Source organism: Petaurus breviceps, unplaced genomic scaffold, assembly GCF_028583685.1.
Source record: "Petaurus breviceps papuanus isolate PSGF00001 unplaced genomic scaffold, PetGlider_PUasm1.0 189, whole genome shotgun sequence".
NCBI lineage: Eukaryota > Metazoa > Chordata > Mammalia > Diprotodontia > Petauridae > Petaurus > Petaurus breviceps.
In genome coordinates, this window is record NW_027185809.1 from 32447309 (window position 1) to 32471441 (window position 24133).

A 24133-nucleotide genomic window follows, 5' to 3' on the forward strand; every position below is an offset into this window, starting at 1 on the left:
GGGTTAGAATGACAGCAGAAAACTTGGCTTCATCTCCTATTGGGTTGCCACCCTTTTTATTGACAGATGGTAGCACCCAAGTTGCAGCTATTGTCCCTTCTGCCTTGTGAGATGAGCCTTAGATGCTTGGGAAAGTTCCCCACTAGCTTTGTTGGCGACTTAGACTTGACTTGGAGGACTTGATTCTTCTCAAGCCTGAAGTCATTTGGTCTGGCAGCCTATAGTACGTCTCCTGCAATTTGTTAGAGGAGATGTCGGCTAGGAATAGGTAAGGCTCAGTCTCAGCGGGCAGGCTTGGGGAGGTAGTTGTTATATTGCAACCCAGTGTAACTGTCTGGTTCTCTAGTCTGACTTGTGGCTGTTTGTACTTTATAAAGCATTTTATTTTTGTTGGTGTTTTTTATTTTTATACTATCTTCCTTTCCAAAAATTTCCCATCCACCTTCCCTTGCCTTGTAAGCCATAACTTATAGCAAAGATTTACATCCAGTCCAAGAAATACATCAAACTTCTGATCTTAACAAAAAATAAATAAAATGAGCATTCTACACATATAGTAGAAAAAAAGATTGAACATTCAACTATACATTTCTGTCATCTACTTTTTGCTTTTTTTTCAAGTGTATTATACATTCAACATAGCCCATAAGGTACCTTCTAACTCTACTATTATAATCCTTTGATTAACCCTATATAACTTTAAAAGGCATCCTGCATTCCTGTGATTCCTTCTGAGCTCCCTTTTGTTCTTGTCTGTGCATTAAAAAAATGCTTCAATGTATTTCTTTTTTTTTCTTTTATTCCTTTCTTTGGGGACATCCCTGTTTCTAGTTCTCTCTTCCTCAGCTTTCTCTTCAAAATTGAAAAGAAATTTAGTCATAAGTCATTTAGTCATAGTAAAACAAGAAAAATTTCCACATTGGCTATGTTCAAAATGTAGGTGTAATTCCATCACCTCTCTGTCAGGAGATGGCTCCCATCTTCATCATCAGTCCTCTGGAATCATTGTTGGTCACTGCATTGATCAGAGTTCTTAATTCTTTTAGAGTTGTTTTCCTTTACAACATTATTATGGTGCAAATTGTTCTGTGGCTCCCATTTACTTCACTCTTCATCTGTTCATACAAGCCTTCATAGGTTTCTTTGAAACTGTCCCTTGTGTCATTTTTTTTGGGGGGGGGGGACTTTTTGAAGGGCAGGGCAATTGGGGTTAAGTGACTTGCAGGTCACACAGCCACTAAGTGTTAAGTGTCTGAGGTCAGATTTGAACTCAGGTTCTCCTGACTCCAGGGCTGGTGCTCTATTCACTGCACGACCTAGCCACCCCCTTTGCATCATTTCTTATAGAACAATAATGTATCATAGTGAATGGAGTGCTAGACTTGGACTTAAGGAGAAATAAGTTCAGATTCAGCCTTGGACATTTACTAGCTATGTGATTCTGGACAAATCACTTGGCCTTTCTCAGCCTCAATTTCCTTGTCTATAAGACAGGGATAATAATAGCGCCTCCCTTATAGAGTTATCATGAGAATCAAATAGGATAACAGATATTAAGCACTTGTAGACCCTAGAGCATTATGTAAATGCTAGCTACTATTATTGTATTCGAATACATCCATAGGCCATAATTTGTTCAGCCCTTCTCCAATGGATGGTCATCCAGTTTGTTTCCAATTCTTTGACATGTGAAAAAAGTTGCCACAGATATATTTGTATGTATGAATCCTTTTCCTCTTCCTTTGACCTCTTTGGCATGTAAAGCTAACAGTTGTATTTGTGAATGGAAAGATACATACACAATTTATCTGCTTTGTTCCAAATTGTTTTAGAGAATGGTTGGACCAATTCATAGGTCCACCCACCAACCATCATGTGTCTATCTTCCTGCAGCCTCTCCAGCATTTGTCATTTTACTTTATTATCTTCTTTGCCAGTGTGATGGGTGTAAAATGGAACCTCAGAGTTATTTTCATTTGCATTTCTCTAATTACTGATCATCTGGAGCATCTTTTTTTTCATATGTCTTGATTTTGTTGGTTCTAAGATTTCTTTCCTTTGAGAACTCTTTGTTCATAACTTTTGACCATTTATCTATTGAGGAATAACAATTTGTTCTTATTGTTCTTATACATTTGAACCAGTTCCTTATGTATCTTAGATGTTAGACCTTTATCAGAGAAACTATCTGTAAAAATTTTTTTCCCTAGCTGTTTGTCTTCTGATTTTAAGTGCATTATTTGTGTGTGTTTGTGTGCTTACGTGCATGAGTGTACCAACTTTGTCCGATAGTATATGTCATATTCCACACTCATAGTACTGCATCTCTGCAAGAGAGGGATAGAGGTACGTTTTCTCACCTCTTATGTTTGCTCTTAACAGCTAGATGAGGAAGAAGAGCGGAGGAAAAGGCGCCGGGAGAAGAACAAAGTAGCAGCAGCTCGATGCCGGAACAAAAAGAAAGAGAGGACAGAGTTTCTACAAAGGGTGAGTGTAGTAGGTTAGTCAGAATGGGATGCTTTTCTCCCTGAGAGCAGATGGGAAGATCTCCAGACTGGCAGAAATTTCCAAATGTTAGCAAAACCAGGGCAATATCTACTTATACCTACCCAAGCTACCTTGTACCCTTTCTGATCCATGCCCTGACTTGCCCATCACTTCCCATTGTTACTGAAGGATCCAGTATCTTCCTATCTCAAGAGGACTGAAATAATACCCATAGTCATGGATCCCTAGGGAAGGCCATTGGAGAGGAAAAGAAAAGTAAAAGTAATTTTGTTTATTATAAACTCACTATTCCTTAAAGTCAAGGACCAAGTCTGTTATCTTTGTATCTCTCCCAGAAACTAGCACAGAGCATCTTCTGCAGTAAGTGCTTAATAACTATTTGTTGAATGAATGAATAAATGGATGACTGTTTCTCTTTAGTGCCTGGGCTGATTGGCACATGCTACTTTGAGTGGTTGGCTTAGAAGCTAATACTATCAATATTTGTGGTTGTTTAACTCCAGCTAACAAGGCCAAGATCATAGGTTTTAGAGGGGAATCTAGGGTAGGGTCAGTAGAGATTTGCTCAGGAAAGAAATTTTAATTTATAATTTTTATATTTTTACTTTTCAGCATTCATTTCCATAAGATTTTGAGTTCCAAATTTTCTCCTCATCCCTCCCCTACCTTCCACCCCAAGATGGCAAGCATATTGAATACCTTCCCCCAATCTGCCTTCTCTTATATCCCCCCATGCTCCACCCTTACTTTCTTGTAGGGCAAGATGGATTTCTATACCCCATTTCCTGTTTAACTTTTTTCCCGGTTGCATATAAAAACAATTTTTAAATATTTGTTTTTAAAACTTTGATTTCCAGATTCATTCTCTTCTTCCCTCCTCACCCACCCCCACTGGGAAGATAAGCAATTCAATATAGGTTGTATATGTGTAGTTATGCAAAACCTTTCCATAGTACTTATATTGTGAAAGACTAACTGTATTTCTCTCCATCCTATCCCGTCTCCCATTTATTCTATTTTCTCCAAGAAGGAAACTTTAAAGGGTGCTAACAGTCTATTATTCTGTCATTTCAGATATGTCTGACTCATTGTGACCCCATTTGAAATTTTCTTGGCAAAGATACCGAAATGGTTTGCCATTTCCTTCTCTGGTTCATTTTATAGATGAAGAAACTGAGGCAAACAGGGTCAAGTGACTTGCTAGTAAGTGTCTAAGACCATATTTGAACTAAGATCTTCCTGACTCTAGGCTCAGCCCACTATCCACTATGCCACCTAAAACCCCATACAACATAGATTGCTGAAATATACATTTTGGGAGAGTCCAAACTTGCAGTCTCATTGATGTAGAGAACTCCTACTATAGAAACTTACTTTATCTATGCGGTCTTAGAGAGCTACCTGACTTGCCCATATTCACATGACTTCTGTGTGTCTAAGTCAGGACTTGAACCTAGGCCTTTTGAGTCCAAAGTTGGTTCTCTATCCACTATAGATAGCTGCTTCTCAATACACAATGTCACATGCATGCATTGGAATTACAAAGAGAATGCAGTGTGAGTTCTGTAGGGGAGGATTGTTATCATTTGGTGGATCCGGGAAGGCTTTCTAAAGGAAGTTTTATTTGAGTTGGGTCTTAAAAGGTAGCAGTAATTGAATAGGGCAAGAGGGCAGTCTGGACAAAAGGAACAACATGAGCACATACCTGGAGGTATGAGGATATGGAATAGATTCAGGATCAGAGAGTATTCCAGTTTGGTTGAAATAGATTGCATGGGGCCACTAGGTGGTGAAGTGGCTGGACTTTATATTTGGCCTCAGACACTAGCTGTTTACTGGCTGTACTAGCTGACTGGCAAGTCACTTAACATTGCCTGCCTCCAAAAAAGAAAAAAAGGAAGGAAGGAAGGAAGGAAGGAAGGAAAGAAGAAAGAAAGAGAAAGAGAGGAAAGAAAGAAAGAGAAAGAGAGATAGAAAGGAAGGAAGGAAGGAAGAAGGAAAGAAAGAAAAGAATGGAGGGAGGGAAGGAAGAAAGGAAAGAAAGGAGGGAGGGAAGGAAGAAAGGAAAGAAGGGAGGGAGGGAAGGAAGAAAGGAAAGAAGGGAGGGAGAAAAGAAAGAAGGGAGGGAGGGAAGGAAGGAAGGAAGGAAGGAAAGAAGGGAGAGAGAAATTGCATGACAGAAGTAATAAGAGATAAAGTAAAGTGCTCTCAGGTGGAGACTGACCTTGAAAGCTAAGTTAAGGAGGTGGAACTTTATTTGGAAGGCAACAGGGAGTAACTGAAGATTTTTGAGCTGCGAAATGACCTGACCTGTTGTCTATGTAAGAAGGATTGCCTTGGCAGTTGTATGAAGGATGGATTGGAAGCGGGGATAGAGTGGAGGCTGAAAAACTGGTTAGATAACTCTTGTAATAGGAGAGTGAGTGACAGGGGGAGTGAGGAAGAGAGGGCAGATGTCAGAGATGTTCAGAGAGGTAATCTGAGAGGTGAAGGAGGAAGAGGAGTCAAAATAAACATGAGAGATGGGTAAAGGTGGGCAGACTTTTATCCTGCTTTAAGGTTTGCAAAGTGCTTTAGACATGTATTATCTTATTTAAACCTCCTACCCCACCCTAGGAGGCAGCTGTTAGGATTATCCTCATTTTACAGATGAGGAAATGTATATGCTAAGAGAGATTAAGTGACTTGCTTTGGAGTCACTTAGTCAAGAGAGTCTGGGACAGGGCTTCCTGACTCCAAGTTCAATACTCTGTCCACTGTGTCACCTTGATAGCTTAGAGAGAAATGTAATGTTCGGATCTGAATATATTGAGTTTTTCAGTGACAGATTGTGCAGGATAAATGTGTGAATTAAGACCAGTGTTCAAATTAGTATGCTGAGAGATTCCAGTCTGACCCTAAAGGGATGACTTCCCTGGACTAGCTCTTGCACCTGTCATTTATCTAGTAAGCCAGACCATAATATCCTAGATCTAGACTCTCCTTCCCTCCATTACACCATTTACCTTGATCACCTTTTTTCTTTTTTTGAGGCAGTTGGGGTTAAGTGACTTGCCTGGTATCACAAAGTGTCTGTGGCTGCACCTGAACTCATGAAGATGAGCCTTCCTGATCCCAAGCCCAGTGCTTTTTAGACTGTGGGTTGTAACCCCACGTGGGATCCAAAAGTATTTGGCAACAATAAAAGGTTCTGAATACACAATGACCAAAAATTAATTCAAAATTAAACCTATTATGAATTGGAGATGTTTCTGGAAGAACTTGCCTGAAACTTCACCGAAACCTTAGTTCTGAGCACAAAGCATGCACGCTTTGCACTGTATATGTTCTCAAGCCACACAATGCCAATGAAAATTGCTGAACCATGAAAAGGGATCAAAAGTGGAAAAGGTTTAAGAAGCCCTGCTATCCACTGGGCCACTCAGTCAGCTGCCATTCAGTAACTTTTTCTAATGCTGGGATCACTGCTAATGATCTTCAAATTCTACCTTTCTTGAGGACCTTACAAACTGCTCTCTTGCCCTCAAGATAGATTTGATGCCTCCATTGGAAATCATTTGTGTACCTATAGGAACAAACTGTGATTTCTTCTGCATAGAGAAGTCCTGCTTTGGGAGCTCCCTGCATCAACACAAATTTTACCTTCTGTAAGCCATCTTAGGGACTTGTCTAAGGCACTGAGGTTAAAGGACTTATCTAGTGACTCCCACATTAGAACAGGAGCTCTTGGAGGGCAGAGACTGTCTTTTTCCTCTTTTGTTTCCCCAGCACTTAGCAGAGTGCCTGGAACATAGTAGGAGCTTAAGAAAGGTTTAATGATTGATTGATCAGGGGGTCACAGTAAATTCTTCTTTGTAGCAATTTGCAGGCTACCAGAAAGTAAGGGAGGGGCAGTTAGGAGATGCAATGAATAAAGCACTGGACCTGGAGTCAGAAGGACCTGAGTTCAAGTCTGGCCTTAGATACTTGACACATTTAGTAGCTGTGTGACCTTGGGAAAGTCACTTAACCCCAATTGCCTTGCCTTCCCCCTCAAAAAAAAGTAAGGGGAAAATGGGGAGGGGAGAAGAGAAGAGAGGGAAGACTGGGGGAAGGGGTAATCAATATGTCTGCCATCATGGGGTGGAGGTAGGGGAGAGATGGGGAGAAAATTTGGAACTTAAAATATTGTGGAAATGAATGTTGAAAACTAAAATAAAGAAAAAATTTAAAGAAAAAAAAGAAATTATAGGGCAGGAACTATTTTTGTTATCTGCCTTTGGATTTCTCCAATGCTTTGTATATCATTGGCCCTTAATAAATATTTGCTTGTTTGTTTTATATAGTTAAAAAAATTTTATTTTGAAATGAAATGACAAAAACATTTCTAAGCACACAGCAGAATGCAAAAAGAGGATTCTCTGTGAGAATGTGAATCTCCATTTCATTCCATTTTGGTTTTTTAAAAGCATAATCCTACATATTACTTTCAAAATTGTTCAGCTTATCTGTGCTTCCTTCCAAATTCCCTTCTATTCTCTTCTGGGTATTTCAATTTTTTTTTCATGGCCTGACACTTAACACTTACTAGCAGTATGACCTTGGACAAGTCACTTAGCCCCAATTGCCCTGCCTTCCCCACTCAAAAAATAATTTTTTTCAGTAGGCATCTTAATTTTGGTATCACTATTGCTTAATTGAAAAAACAAAAGAAAGAATGAAAACCCTCATAAAAATAAATAAGCCTAGTTGAGCAAAACAAAGCCAGAAAACAATCATGTCCAGAAATGTATGTCTCTCTGTGGACCTTGTGTCCATCATGTCTCTACAAGGAGCCAGGTAACATACTTTATCATAGGTCCTCTGGGGGACATGACTTGTAGGGTCAGAAGTGAGATCTGAGCTCTAATCTGTTATCTTTTATTCCCCCTACACAGACTGAATAACAGTCAAAAGTAGGTACTTTTCCTTTGGGGGCTTTGAGATGCTTTTTCCTTTTCTATGTTTCTGAGGGCATGTTCTATGTGTTAACAGGAAGGAAACAAACAGTCAGTCCCCAGCACGCGTCGGTCATTATGCTAAGTGCTTTACAAAAATTATCTCATTTGATCCTCAGAACCCTGAGAGGTAGGAAATTGCTTCATAGAATCTCATAGAATCTGACCTTTTCAGTCAGCTAACCTTATCTCCATCTCTATATCTTCTGGAAAAATGGCCCCAGTAGAAAGTAAACTCTAGTTTTTGTTCTCCAGTGCCCAGGACGGTCCTGGGCACATAGCAGGCACTTAGTAAATATTTGTTCTTTCATTGATATCTCTGCCTGGGTGTTTGACCAGCATCTCAAACTCAATATGTCCAAAATCAAGTTTTTCAACTTTCCCCAAAAACTTCCCCCCTGATCCAGACTTCCCTGTTTGGTTCATCACTTATCATCCTTCCTATTCCCCAGAGTTGAAACCTTAGGGTATTTTTAAACAAATTTTTCCTCTCTCACCTCCCATACCCAATCCATTGTCAAGCTGGTTGGTTCTTCCTGCACAGCATTTCTTGAATTCATCACTTTCCCTTCATCACACTGTACACTCCTTAGGCTTTTTAGTTCCCGCAGTCTGACTGCCTCCTGTTGTCTTACCCTTAGTTCCCATCATGTTCTTTCATATACTTTACATTTCAGCCAAATTGGACTGTTGTTGTTCAGTTGTTTTTTAGTCGTGTCCAACTCTTTGTGACTCCATTTGTAGTTTTCTTGGCAAACATGCTGGAATGGTTTGTCATTTCCTTCTTCAGCTCATTTTACAGATCAGGAAACTGAGGCAAACAGGGTTAAGTGACTTGCCCAGGGTCACCCAGCTAGTCAGTAATGTCTAGGGCTGGATTTGAACTCAAAAAGATGAGCCTTCATGGCTCCAGGCCTGATGCTGTATCCACTGCACTATCTAGCTACCCTATATTGGACTATAAACCTTCCCCAAACTCTATAGGCCATCTCTGCCCCTAGACATTATTGGGATGGGCCATTCCCTCATCCTTAGAATACATTCCAGGGGCAACTAGGTGATGCAGTGAATAGAGTACCAGCCCTGAAGTCAGGAGGTCCTGAGTTCAAATCCAGCCTCAGACACTTAACACTTACTAGCTGTGTGATCTTGGGCAAGTCACTTAACCCCAATTACCCTGCTTTTCCCTCCTCCAAAAAAAAGAATACATTCCCTTCTTCATCTCTGCTTTTCAGTATTCTTATGTGACTTGCCCCATTTGCTTACCTCTCATGGTTCAGCTGTTATTTTCTCCTCTGTGAAGCCTTCTTAGTTCTCTTCCCAGCTGAAAGTATTTTCTTCTTCAAAATTCCTACAGCATTTTGTCTGTATTTCTCTTTTGCCCCAATCACACCCTGCCTTGTACTGTATTTATCTCTGAAATGTGTCATCCCTTCCCTGCCCTGGTAAAAAATATATAGATATATATATCTAGGTATAGATCTATAGGTATTTAGGTATCTGTAGATCTGTATCTGTATGTGTGTGTGTGTGTGTGTGTGTGTGTGTATGTGTGTATTCCCTGAGGACAGGGACTATGATGCCTAGCCCTGTGGGGTTGAACAGAGAATGTGCTCATTGAAAAATTTCTGAATGAATCATAGAACCAGAGAACATTCGTGATAAATGGAGTCCTAAAAATCATTTGGGAACTCCCTCCATTTTTAAAGAAATGGGAACACAGGAAAGTGAAATGGCTTGCCTAAACTTACCCAGCAGGTTAGTAGTAGAGGCCTTACACACTTTGTTTTCCTTGAGTCATTTCAGTCGTGTCTGAATCTTTGTGACCTCATCTGGGGTTTTCTTGGCAGAGATACTGGAGTAGTTTGCCATTTTCTTCTTCAGCTCGTTTTACAGATGAGGAAACTGAGGCAAGTGGGGTGAAGTGACTTACCCAGGGTCACACAGTTAGTGAGTATTTGAGTTCAGATTCATACCCAGGTGTTCTGACTCCTGGTCCAGTGCTTTATCCACAGCACCACCTAGCTGTCCTTCATACACTTTATCCTGGGTCTAATCTGTCACTGTATTTTAAAATAATTGTAGACTTCTCTGGTATATGGCATTATATGTGTTATTATTTTATATATGATATATAATATATGCAGACATATACACACATATTACATATGTGTATGTGTGTATGAGAGTGGGTAGTAAGAACACTGGTCTGGGAGTCAGGAAACCTAGAATCTTATCGCAGAGCTGTAGCTCACTAGCTACCATGTAACCATGAGTGAGTGGCTTGATATTTTTTTTTTCTTTTTGGAGGGGGGAAGACAGGGCAGTTAGAGTTAAGTGACTTGCCCAAGGTCACACAGCTAGTAAATGTTAAGTGTCTGAGGCCGGATTTGACTTCAGGATTTGACTCCAGATTTGAGTCCTCCTGCCTCCAGCGCCGTTGCTCTATTCACTGCGCCACCTAGCCACCCTGAGTGGCTTAAACTTTTGGGCTTCAATTTCCTCATTTATAAAATAAAGGAGTCAGGATAAATCAGAGGTCCTTAATCTTTTGGGGGGACATAGATAGCTTTGGCAGTAGGTCGATACTATGGACCCCTTCTCAGAACCATGTTTTTAAATACACAAAATTAAGTCTATAAGATTAGAAAGGAAACCAATTATGTTGAAATATAGTTATCAGATTTTTAAGTTCACTGACCCCAGTTTAAGAATCCCTGGGCTAGATGATCCCCAAGGCTCAGCTCTAACCTTCTCTGTTTATATCAAGCTGGGAGAACATGAACTTTTAAAAAGGTATGCTCTAACAGATGTTACATGGTTTTGTCTTTTGGGGGAACCCTGATTATTGTATATGCTATGCTGTCTTACATTGCTCATGTGATAAAATGCAAAACGGTCCCCTGACCTCAAGGTTCTTTCTCATCTCTGCATTTGTGTCTATATTGTTTCCTGTCCTTAGGGAAGGGAAGATGAATACACATTTATATAGTTTCTATTATGTTCCAAGAACTGTGCAAAGCACTACACAAATATTACCTCAGCTGATCCTTACCACTACCCTGGGAGGGAGGTACTATTATTATCCCCATTTTACAGATAGGGAAACTGAGGCAAACAGAAGATAGGTAGCATGCTTAGGGTCATGTATCTCATAAGTGTCTGAGGCCAGATTTGAACTCAGGTCATTCTGACTCCAGGCCAGTGTTATGTATGCTGCCTATCCCTCACTCTCATTCCAGATCCTACCCCTCAAGTCTCGGCTCAAATCTCATCTTCCGCATGATGTTTTTCATGACTGTTCTGGTTATTATGCCCCCTTACTCCTAAACTACTGTAGGATTTATTAGTCTGTCCTCCTCATTTAGCACTTAACATCAACTTCTTTGTTTTATTGGTTTGGTTTAGATAGAAATGTCTTGTCTTCATGTAGAATCATAATAATAGCTAACATTTAGACATCTTAGAATTGTAGTCTAAGGATCTAATTGTTAGGACTCCTGAGCATTCTTCATTTAAAGCTGTGTCTATACAACTGTGAAACATTTCATCAAAGTGGTCAGTTGATATCATCATGACAGAAAAGAAGTGATTTGACTCAATTCTATCCTCTTCCCAGCCTGAGAAGAAAAATGATAATCGCTAGTGTTTATGTTCTTTAAAGCAGGAATTCTTTTTTAATTAATTTATTTTTAGTTTTCAGCATTCACTTTTATAAGATTTTGAGTTCTAAATTTTCTCTTCTTCCGTTCTCCCTCCACTCCCCATGAAGGCGTGCAATCTGATATAGTCTATACTATATATTATATATATATACTATACTATGTACAATCATAGTAAACATATTTCTACATCAATCATATTGTAAACAAGAATCAGAATCAAAGGGAAAATCCATGAGAAAGAAAAAGAAAAAAAAGAGAAAATGGTATGCTTTGATCTGCATTTAGACTCCATAAAAAGTTCTTTCTCTGGATATGAGTTGCAAAGTTGGTCATAGCACAATGTTGCTGCACACAATGTGTGCAGTGTTCTCCTAAAGCAGGAGTTCTTAACCTGGGATCAGCGAACTTATTTTTTAAAACAGTATTTTGATAATTATATTTCATATGGTTTTCTTTGCGATCTGATATGTTTTATTTTATGCATTCCAAAACATTACTCTGAGAAGGGTCCGTAGGCTTTACCAGTCTGCCAAAGGGATCCTTGACATGAAAAAGGCAAAGAATTCCTGCTTTATAGCAGGTTGCTACAATTATTTTTTTATTCTTGTTATTCTTCTCCCCTTTGGTTTTGAATAGATGTGCCCTTTACTGACACTGCTCATATTTCTCAGCTCAGAGTTTCACTTTGGACTTTCATTTCTGTTATCACAAATCAAGTGACTTCACCATAGTGTTTTGCCTATTTGTCAGTGACAACAGACCCTGACTGGTGAATGGTCTTTGATTATAGCAGATTTCTCCCATCCTCTTATCAAACTCCAGGACAGACTGAATGATTTACGGTGACGTCTTTTTTAAAATGTTCATTTTTATTGATTTTTTTTGTATTTGTATCATCTTCATTTCTGAATATTTTCTTTCCCCCTTTGCTACAAAGAGAACCACCTCAGTAAATGAAAGAAATATAAGAATAAAATAAAGAGAAAATAAATAAAAGGAATATAAGAATAAAGATAAAATAAGTATAAGAATAGAATAAAGAGAAATAAATATAACAGTAAAATAAAAATAAGAAATATAAAAATGAAATAAAGATAAAATAAAAAAAGAAATAGAAGAAAAAAAAGCAGTTTAACAAAACCAGCCAACACATCAGCTGAGTCTGACACTATATGCAATGTTCTAACTCATATCCCCCAGCTTCTTTCCACTTACATTTCTTTTTCTTCGTGACCCCATATAGGTTTTGTTTTTTTTTAAGCAATCGGGGTTAAGTAACTTGCTCAAGGTTACATGGACAATTATTTCTGGGTGTGGTGCTAAGTATCTGAGCCTGGATTTGGTCCCCAGGTCATCCCGACACTGGAGCTGGTGCTCTTACTCGCTGAGCCACCTGGCTGCCCCATAGGGGTTTTCTTGGTGAAGAACCTGGAGTGGTTTGCCATTTCCTTCTCCAGCTCATTTTACACATGAAAAACTGAGGCAAGCGAGGTTAAGTGACTTGCTCAGGGTTACCCAATTAGTAAGTATCTGAGGTCAGAGTTGAACTCAGGCCTTCCTAACTCCACTATGCCTCTTAGCTGCCTGCTTACATTGTTGTAACCATTGTGTATATTGCTTCCCTGCCTCTATGTATTTCACTTCATCAATTCCTATTATCTTCCCTGAATTAATGTTATCTTCTCTGAATTCTTCACATCCACAGTTTCTCTTTTTCCCTTTTTATTCTTACAAACTTGACAGACATTTTTTTTACTTTTGGCTGTCTTTTTGTACAGTTTTACACTAGGATCTTCTGGTTTTTTTCAGTTCTCTTTATCATTCATCATTCTGGGATACTTTGTGATGGATTAGGTTTGTTTAGGAGAGAGCTGGACTCTATGACCTTTTATCATTTTAACTAGAAGTTATTATTGTTAAAGTATCTTATGGCTCAATGATCTTCCTTTACATCATGTGCCAAATTTGTGTAGCCAGTCCCCAGACAAGGGATAATAGCAATGGTGATCTAAAAAGACTGATATTTATGCCCACCATTTTAATTAGCGTGGTTGTTCCTCCTTTCCTCAAAAAAGGGTGCCATTGAAAATTACTCTCATGGAACACAGAAGACAGGGGCAGGTCATAACATTTAGAGGTTTTTCTAAGAGCTTAGAGATTATAGAGTTGTAGACCCTCCAGGTTGGGAGGGATGTGAGAAGCCATTATTCTGACCATTGCCTTTTCAAGAATCTACTTTAGAACATACCTCATCTGGTTTTTGCTTGAAGTCCATCTAGTCCAAGCCCTTCTTTTGACAGGTGAGCAGACTGAAGCATAGAGCTAGCAGTCACACAACTAGTAGGCATCAGAGCTGGGATTTGCATGCAGGTCTCTTGACTCTGACTTTAGTGATATGCTTCAGCCCTGATGGTCAGATCTTTTTCAGCCTTTGAGCACTGATTTTCTGATCCTATTTGGGGTCTATTAGAAGAGATAGGAAACTGGTTCACAGGAAGTTAGGAGGAGAGGGACCTGTTTGGGGAGTTTTACTTTCCCCACCAGAAGCAGATTGTGCTTCTGAAATCTACCCTCTTTCATAATCTACCCCCAGTTCCCTCACCATGTGCTACACACACACACACACTTCTAGTACTTCACTTCCCCTCCCCCACCGATTATTTGTTTTTGAACTAGATCTATCTTTTTATTGGCATTGGGAACTCCCAGGGAGAAATTCTCTATATCAATGCAAATTGGCACCTGGCCTGCAGTTATAGTCTTAGAGAGGGATCTTGGGTGCTGAGACATTAAATGATTTGTCCAGAGTCACCTAACTGGTATGTTTCAGAGGAGGGACTTGAAACTGGGATTTTCTGATTCTAAGGCCAATCCATAATTCACTATTCTTTGACTGCCTCTCCCTGAGAGAGGCATCTACCTTCCATTTATGTGTGTGTGTAAATACATAAACAGAGCTGTATAAACACATCTCTCTCTCTCTCTGTCTCCATATATACACAAATGTATATATGTGTGTATCTGAATTATATATGCATACATATATAAACATGATATATATACATACGTGTATATATATATCATGTGTGTGTGGGTATGTGTGGGTGTACTTTATCTACAGACATACAAGTTATCTCATAATATAATGCAAGTTTCTTAAGGGCAGGGATTGTTTCATTTTTGTGTCCTAATCACTATTCTGGTACTCAACAGGTGCTTAATAAATACCTATCAATTGACTGATTATTCCCTTGCCTAGATATGAAGACACACTCATGTAGCATAGATGTTAGAGTAATTTCTTTATCCTCAGAAAGGGAATTGTACTGATGAGCTGATTTCACTGAAAAGCAGCTCTTTCTTGTGTATATATGTCACGTCTGACTCTTTGTGACCCCATTTTGGGATTTTCTTGGCAAGGATACTGCAGTAGTTTGCCATTTCATTCTCCAGCTCACTTTACAGATGAGGAAGCTGAGGCCATCTGGGTTAAGAGTATCTGAGACTGTATTTGAACTCAGATCTTTCTGACTCCAGGCCTGGTGCTTTATCTGTTGTACCACCTAACTGACCCCAATTCTAAATTCCTGGGAGATTTTAAAATAATCTTCCTAAAGAACTGTCTACGTCAATCTTCTTGTCAATCAACTCCAGTGTCTCCCTGTTACTTCCAGCATCAAATATAAAATCTTTTGACTTTTAAAGCCCTTCTTAACCTGGCCTGTTTCTACTCCCCAGTCTTCTTACACCCTACTGCCTTTTGGGCATCATATAATCCAGTGACCTCATATGCCATTCTGACTCGGCATTTTGATTGGCTCTCTCCTGTGCCTGGATTCCCTTCCTCCTCACCTCTGCCTCCTGGCTCCTTCTTCAAGTCTCAGCCCAAATCCCTTTTGCCAGAAGCTGTTCTCAGTTGCCTTTTCCCTCTGAGATCATCACTTTGTCCCATGTCTAGCTTGGGTGTACATAGGTATTTGCATGCAATCTCCTCCATTAGATTGTGAGGTCCTTGAGAGCAAGGACTAGTTTTTGCCTTCCTTTGTATCTCCAGTGCTTAGCACAGTGCCTGGAACATAGCAGGCGCTTAATAAATGCTGACTTGACTTCAGTTAAAGTGAACCCATTCCATGTGTGTTTCTCAGTCTAGTTCCAAGATTATGGTATAGGCTTCATCACTGTTGATGCCATGATTTCCTGGTGATATATTTGAGTACTGTCTGCCCAGAGAATGGTAGTTTATGTCAGCTACAGGTTCTGTTCCTTGGGCTCTTCAGCCAGCAGCAGACTGACTGGGAGACAGCTGTAATTGGCTGTGCTGGTGACTGAGACAAATAGGACAAAATGCACTCTGAGATCAGCCTATAAAGACAAATATTGGGGGGGGGCAGGTATAGGGGTAGCAACCTCAAGGAGAAATCATAGAATCATGCAATCATAGCTTTAGAGGTGAAAGGAACCTTGCAGGTTTAAGTCTGTCATTTTACAAATAAGAAAACTGAGGCCCTGGGAAGAGATCCCAATTTGCTATCTGCCATTTGGAGAAGAAACAAAATCTGGTCAGGTCAGAGAGGAGCTTATCTTGGGGTAAGGCTATTAGAGGGGGAAAGCAACTGGTAGTTTCTTATTTTAACTAATTATCATTGCTAAGTGTTAAGCTTTGGGGCACCTAAATGACACAGTGGATAGAACACCAGCTCTGGAGTCAGAAAGACTTGAGTTCAAATCCAGCTTCAGCCACTTCCCAGCTGTGTGACCCTGGGCAAGTCACTTAACCTTGTTTGCCTCAGTTTCCTCATCTATAAAATGAGCTAGAGAAGGAAATGACAAACTACTCCAGTATCTTTGCCAAGAAAACTCCAAATGGGGTTTCAGAGAGTTGGACATGACTCAGCAACTGCCATAATATCAAAGTATTAATCTTAGTTGCTTCTGTCTGCTAAAGAAATACAAATGATGGGCAACTAGGTGGCACAGTGGTTAGAGCACCAGCCCTGGAGACAGGAGGACCTGAGTTCAAATCCAATCTCAGATACTTACTAGCTGTGTGATCCTGGGCAAGTCACTTAACCCTAATTGCCTCAGAAAGAAAAAGAAAGAAAGAGAAATTATGTTGGAGCCTTCTACATTTAAGCACTCTGGGATGAAGCTTTAGTTGCTTCACTCTTGTTATGGTTCTGTAGGCAAAAGCAGATAAAGATACAAGGAAAGGCAGTAATAGCTACAGTGTATGATGACTGATTTTGATGGCTTTAGCCTTTCACAGCAATGCAAGGACCTAAAACAATTCCAAAGGACTTATGATGGAAAATGCCATCCACATCCAGAGAAAGAACTGTGGAGTTCAAATGAAGAGCAAAGCAGACTACTTTCTTTTTTGTTTTGTTTTATTTTTCTTTTTTGTGGTTTCTCCCATTCATTATTATTCTTCTATGCAATATGACTAATGTGAAAATGTGTTTAATAGGAATGTATGTGTAGAGCCTATATCAGATTGCATCTTATCTTGGGGAGAGAGGGGAAGAAAATTTAAAACTTATGGAAGTGAACATTGAAAACTAAAAATTAATTATATATTATATTATAATAAATATATATTAATATACATTGAAAACAAAGAGAGAGGTGAAAGGAATTTTGCTTCACAAAGCCCCTTTTCTCCCTTTGTTCAGAGGACAATCCCTGGGTACACATTTAAAGCTGCTTCTTTTTATGTTTGGGGTTCTCTAGGAATCTGAACGCCTGGAACTCATGAATGCAGAACTAAAGGCCCAGATCGAGGAGTTAAAGCAGGAAAGGCAGCAGCTCATCTTGATGCTCAACCGGCATCGTCCCACTTGTATCGTGAGGACAGACAGTGTCAAGACTCCAGAGTCTGAAGCCAACCCACTACTCGAACAACTTGAGAAGAAGTGAAAGTGGATTGGAAGAAGAAAGAAGGAGGATGAGGAGGGAGGAGGACATAGGGTCCCATGTGGGGCCTTTGTTTATGTGTGAAAAAACTTTGCAACAAGGCTCAGCACCGCCAGAGTACAGCGGGCTTCTTTGTGGAATACAGACCAGCAACACATGGGGAAGGGAGGGTTGAGGGAAACTTGAGATCAGTGATGAATTGAGACCAAAGTAGAAACAGGGGAGGGGTTGATCCAGTGCCTAGGGTTAGAGTGAGGAGGGAGAGAGGGGTAAATGAAGGAACGGACCTCCCACCAACCTCCATGGCCACAGTCTCCTCTCCCATCATTTCCTATCAGTCTACCTGTCTTTGAGACATCTCCTGGCATTGGAAAAGTCTAAGTTGAATAGGAAAAAAAAATCCAAATGGATTTGAGAATACAATTTCAGTAACTACCCCCTAGCCCCATCCCCCCCAAGTAATACAGCCAAGCAGGAGAGGGATGTGATGTAGGACCAACAAGCGCTTTCAGTGGCTGCCATCTACATCTTCCTGTTCCATCGTCATCCCCCTGGATCCTGCCAATGTTCTTCCTATGTCCCTAGGAAGAGCCCTTCTTACCAGACCTCGCTCCCTGATGGAGTTTGCTGTGGGCACTGAGGCGCGGGCGCCCTTCCAAAGCACATACTCACTCTAATGTTTACAGCCTGGCTGTCCCGGCAGTGCTTTCAACTGCACATTTTTACACTTCTCTCTCTCTCTTTTTTTTTTTTTAATATTTTTTACAAAAAAGAAAAAAGGTTTTATACAGCAATATATATATGGATTTATATAATCACTCGATGTGATATGGTATAAATATATTATGGTTTGTTTGTTACGAACAAATACTCTACAGTTATTACCATTGTGTGTAAGTCAGTGTTAAGTGCTGTAGTCCCTGGGCGCCCTAGGGCTGGTGCCCGTAGAGGGGATGCCTGATGCCTGATGCAGTGATCCCGAAGGGGGTGATGCCTGTTTCCATCCGTGTAAGCCCTTCATAGTACTCAGTAAATGTTACTCTTACTTAGCCCACTGTCTTTTGTGGTTTCTGCTGGCTTTTTATGTGCTCCTAATGTGTGTTTGAGTGGGAAGGGTTCTGGTGGGGCTGGCAGAATGAGCAGGGCTGTGGGACCTGCTCAGTTCTTTCTCTCCATCTGATAAAACTGGGGATGTACACCACTGTGATTGATTAGCTTAGTGGGCATGAGGCTCAGTGCTTATGAGGCCAAGGTTACCTGTTTGATCCCTGTGTGGGGGACTTAATCAGAACTTTCCACGGTCACTGTCTACACTCTTTGACTTTTATCTACTCTCAGATTATATCTTTGGTCACATAAGAACCCGGCTGGGTGAGTTGAAATGTTCTCAATATAGCTCTTCAATATAATATAAATATAACTCAGAAAACAAAGAAAGCATTGCACAGTGCCTTAGCTACCTGTGAAAGGCATTTAATTACTTACACTCACACTTAATTACTCTGTCATGGAGGTGACCCTACATTCTTTTTTCTTTTTCTTTTTGGCGGGGGAAGGCAGAGCAATTAGGGTTAAATGACTTGCCCAAGGTCACATAGCTAGTAAGTGTTAAGTGTCTGAGGCCACATTTGAACTCTGGTCCTCCTGACTGCAGGGGCGGTGCTGTATTCACTGTGCTACCTAACTGCCCTGTGACCCTACATTCTTGAAGTTTGTACCCATAGAGGTCAAGCTTTTCCAGTTTCTACTATGCTGGAAAAGCTTCAAGTCCAGTCTACTTTCCAAGGGCAATCCTAGTCACTTGAGAAGAGGCTTATCTCTAGTAAGCTGGGTAGTTGGCGATCCCAGGATCAAGAGATCTAGAATTAAGAGGAACCTATGGAGACGTCATCAGTACTAGTCCCCACTTAACAGATGAGGAAGCTAAAGCCTATGGAGACTGTGTCATATAGGTGAAAAGCATGGGGGAATATTTGGACCCAACAACTCTGACTTCAGAACCTTTTTGTTGGACTATGGTTTTTGTACAATAAAAATTGATGCATCCAGACTCAAAAAGAAAGAGATTGGAAGAAAAAAAATCTTTGCATCAAAAACCTCTGACAAAAATCTGACACACAAAATTGTTGGAAGTGACATTTATAAGAATGAGAGCAATTCTCCAGTTGCTAAGTGGCTTAAAAATATAACCAGGCAGTTCTTGTATTTGAAAAGAAAACTCACAAATTATCAAAAATCAAATGAAAATTGTTAAGAATTCCTAATGTTTAGATAAATATAAACTCTTGAAACTCTGATATTATACCTAGTGAATTGGTTACAATAATAAATTAATTGACCATGATAAGTCAGGAAGCAAACCAAAAAATACAAAGTGACTCTTGGCCCCTAATGGCCATCTTCCTCTTATGCAGCAATAGAAAAAAATGAGGCATTAAGCTAAAAATTATCCTATTTTAAGGTCATCTACAGACATGGTGAAATTCTTGTCCAATGACCCAGTCAATATAGAACTAGATTGTATCATCCTTCACATAGTTGCCAGAAATAAAACTGGAAGACAAGAGGAAATAACAACTAAATATAAGGATGTTCTCCTTGGAGAAACAAATAAAAGGGCTGGCAGAATTTGGTTTCATCATGTAAACAAAGGCAACAAAACAAATGATCTTGTGGGACATTTGTTATATTGCAATTCTTATGAGAAGCAAAAACTAATGAACCAATGTGAAGAAAATTGTACCTTATGTACCAGTATCTTATGTGGCATTTACAGATGGGGAGATAGAGAAATTTGACAAAGAATTTAATAAGACCCTCCAAATTAACTCCATATATACTTTATTGCCCAGTGACTTCATTATAAATATGTAAAGGAAGATGGTGCAAAATATGTTGGGAAATGTGGGTCAAGATTAAGAAACTAAGTAGGTCAAAGGCTGCTAGACAACACAGAGACCATGACTGTGTAATTAATACTTTAAGAAGAGAGTTGTATGGCATTGCATGTGATGAACACTGAATGACATCATGAAATTGGAAAACTATTTTAACAGATAAGAAATCAATGGTGACTTTATAAGTCAACCAGCTCCAAAACAGTTGTTCGTTTATGATCAAATCATTGACTTTGTTAGAACAAAGATTAAAATCAATAACAAGTTAGAACAAAAATTAAAAATAATTTATGCAATTAAAAGGGATGGAATGCAACTGACCTAAAGAAGTTACTACCTCCCCTGCTTCCATTTCAGGGAAGGGGATAAAAGAAGAGATACTGACACAGACTACCATCATTCCCTAAGGAAATTTAATTGATATAAAGCAATTGTCATAATGAGAGTACAAAAGAACCCATAAACTGCCTTAGCAAATGTGAGATTGTTGCTAAGTGAAGTGATATGCCAGCCAAGGTCAATAACTGGTCTGAGATATAAACTCATATATAAGAACGTGGGGATGAGAACTGGATCTGTGATTTCATTAGTATAGGGAAGTGAGAAGAATATACTTCCTTTATCAATGTAGGCTGGCAACTTCTCTGTTACTTAAAATTTAGAGAATTGCCTAAAGCTTGGAGAAGTTAGGGGACTTATCGAGAGTCACACATTTAAATTTATAAAATTTAACTTTCAAAAGAGAGAATGATAATGAAAGGTTGTAACCAGCATTGAGCATAAAACACTGAGAAGTGATAGATGGAAGAAATATTCTTGCAGAAGCTTAGCAAGAAAGTCAGATAAGTTCCACTGTCCTGAGAGAATTTAACAATGAAACAGAGAAGAAGCAGATGAAAAATGGAAAACATCCATCAAGACTTTTATTACAAATTCTTTTCTTTATCAGTGGCTCTACCACATTTGGGTAAGCAGTACAAGTATTATAGATTATTTTATAGATGAGGGAACTGGGACTCAGAGAGTCACACACTTATTGTGTATTGAAGCCAGGATATAAACCCAGATCTAATTCCATATCCAGCATTTTAACTTATACATGAAAACTTCTGGTGAGGGATACCAATTGCTCCTTGAGGAAAACAATTACGTTTTTTTCATAACTCATTTGGGTGATTTTTCTAAAAACAAACCTAAATTTTCCTATTTGTAGCTTCTGTATGTGAAATATGTATACTCAGTATGGTCTAAAATGGCTCTCTAAGAAAAGATGAAAATGTGAAATTTTCAGGAGTTCTTTAAATTACTTAAATTCCAAGAGCTGCTGTGCATAGAGTTCTTGCAGCCCTCCACATTTCTCATTAGAGTCTTGATCATTTGCTTTTACTCCTTTTAAAAACTGCATTTTCATCTGCTCCCACTGGCTTCAATGGAAGAAAACCTAAATATTGAATTGAAACTAAAATAAACCAAAGTAAAAGAGATGTAATGCATGCATTTTTGAAAAATAGCCAAGAAAAAGCTTTATATCAAAAATCTTAGATGTGCTCACTGTTTCTGCAGAGTTACAGTGAAATATACCTGTTTTATGGAGTAAAAGCAAATGGTCAGAAATCTAAAGAGAAATATGAATGGCTGTAGGAACTTTATGCCCAACAGTGCTCAGAATTCAAGTAATCCAAAGAACTCCTGAGAAATTTTCCTTTTCAACATTTCCTAGATGACCATTGTAAAGCAAACTGAGTATTCAGGGTATATTTCACTGTAACTGCAGAAACAGTGAGCACATCAAGGATTTTTGACATACAACCCTCTTTTGGCTATTTCTCAGGAACTCAAGTATTATATCTCTTTTGTTTTGCCTTGTTTTAGATTAATTTGAATATTTAGGTTTTCTCCCATTGAAGCCAAGGGGAGCAGATGAGAATGATTTTTGTAAACTGAGGTAAAGCAAAAGGTCTAAGAACTATGGAGGGCTGCAGGAACTCTATGCACAAAAGTGTGTAGAATTCAATTAATCCAAATAACTCCTGAGAAATTTGAGTTTTCATCTTTTCCTAGATGGCCATTGTAGAGTATACTAAACATACAGGATATATTTCACTGTGACTGCAGCAACAGTGAGCACATCGAAGATCTTTGAAATACAGCTCCTTCTTGGCTATTTCTCAGAAACGCGTGTATTACATTTCTTTTCCTTTGCCTTATTTTAGATCCAATTGAATATTTAGTTTTTCTGCCATTGAAGACAATGGGAGCATATGAAAATGCATTTTGTAAACGGAGTAAAGGAAATGGACAGGACACTCAGGAGGATTGTGGAAGACTGCAGAATCTTTATGCACAACAGTGCTTAGAATTCAAGTGATCCAAAGAACTGAGAAGTTTGTGTTTTCATCTTTTTCTACAGTGATAGAAATGGTATATTTCACTGTAACTCTGCAGAAAAAGTGAGCACATGGAAGATCTTTGACATACTTACTGCTTTCTCTTGGCTATTTCTCTGAAGCGCATACATTATATCTCTTTTGCTTTGGCTTATTTTAGATTAAACTTAATATTTAGGTTTTCTCCCATTGAAGCAAATGGGAGCAGATGAAAACGCATTTTTTAAATGGAGTAAAAGCAAATGGTCAGGATTCTAATCAGAATTGTGGAGGGGTACAGGAATTCTATGCACAACAGTGCTTAGAATTCAATTAATCCAAAGAACTCCTGAGAAATTCCTGTTTTCATCATTTCCTAGATGATCATTGTAGACCACACTGAGCATACAGGGTATATTTCACTGTAACTCTGCAGAAACAGTGAGCACATTGAAGATTTCTGACATACAGATTTCTCTTGGTTATTTCTCTAAAACTCATGCATTACATCTCTTTTGCTTTGGCTTATTTTAGATTAAGCTTAATATTTAGGTTTTCTCCCATTGAAGCAAATTGGAGCAGACGAAAACGCATTTTGTAAATGGAGTAAAAGCAAATGGTCAGGATTCTAATCAGAATTGTGGAGGGGTACGGGAATTCTATGCACAACAGTGCTTAGAATTCAAGTAATCCTAAGAACTCCTGAGAAATTCACATTTTCATGTTTTTCTACCGTGCCATTATAGAGCATACTGACTAGATGGTGTATTTCACTGCAGCTCTGCAGAAACAATGAGCACATCGAAGATCTTTGACATACAGCTTTCTCTTGGATATTTCTCTGAAATTCATGAGTTACATCAATAAAAGAGCTTAGGAATGACTTCACATAGTAGGGCTTATAAATGCTAGCTAGTGTCATGGATTATATACATAAAGCATTATTCACATTGCCTAGCATAGAGAAGGTAGGCTGTAAATGCTAACTCGTTTTATAATTACAAGTCCTTAGCACAGTGACTGGCACATACTAGGGGTTATAAATGCTAGCTACTATTTTGGTTAATATTCATAAAGCACTATGTGCATTGCCTAGCACAAAGTAGGCAGTATGTAAATGCTAGCTTGTATTATTAATAAAAGTGCTTCTCAATGACTGGCACATAGTAGGGGTTATAAATGCTAGGAAGTAATAGGGTTAATATTCATAAAGCACTTTGCACATTGCCCAGCACAGAATAGGCAGTATGTAAATGCTAGGTACTATTATTAATAAACGTCTTGGTACAATGACTGGCACAGAGTAGGGGTTATAAATGCCAGGTTGTATTATGCTTAATATACATAGTATTGAATTATTAGTAAAATGCTTAGCAGTGACTGGCACATAGTAAGTCATATAAATACTAGCTAGTATTATGTTAAATATACATAAAGCACTATGAACATTGCTTATGACAGAGCAGGCAGTTTGTAAATGCAAACTAGTATTGTTAATAAAAGTACTCAGTGACTGGCTTATAGTAGATGATATAAATGCTAGTTAGTATGATGGTTAATATACATAAAGTACTATGTACATTGTTAACTCATTGTAGGCATTATGTAAATACATGCTTTTATTATTAATAAAATGCTTAACAGTGGCTGGCACATAGTAGGTGCTATATATGCTATCTAATATCATGGTCAATACACATAAAACACTATACAAATTGCCTAGCACAGAGTAGGCAGAATGCAAATGCTAGCTATTATTATTAATAAAAGTGCTTAGTACAATGACTGGCATATAGTAGGAGTTATAA

At 38.9% G+C, this 24133-nt stretch overlaps 1 protein-coding gene across 3 annotated transcripts in view; it reads left to right on the forward strand.

Annotated features, from left to right (window-relative positions):
* The window catches only part of JDP2 (Jun dimerization protein 2), an 88266-nt gene extending 70155 nt beyond the window's left edge, over nucleotides 1-18111 (forward strand). For 2 of the 3 annotated variants that reach the window (XM_069092256.1, XM_069092258.1), the window contains exons 3-4: nucleotides 2383-2487; nucleotides 16880-18111. In XM_069092256.1, coding sequence (XP_068948357.1) covers nucleotides 2383-2487; nucleotides 16880-17065 — 291 coding nt within the window. In that variant the 3' untranslated portion in view covers nucleotides 17066-18111. The remainder of the gene's footprint in view (nucleotides 1-2382; nucleotides 2488-16879) is intronic. The other variant, XM_069092257.1, reaches the window with a different exon arrangement.
* The last annotated feature ends 6022 nt before the right edge of the window (nucleotides 18112-24133 follow it).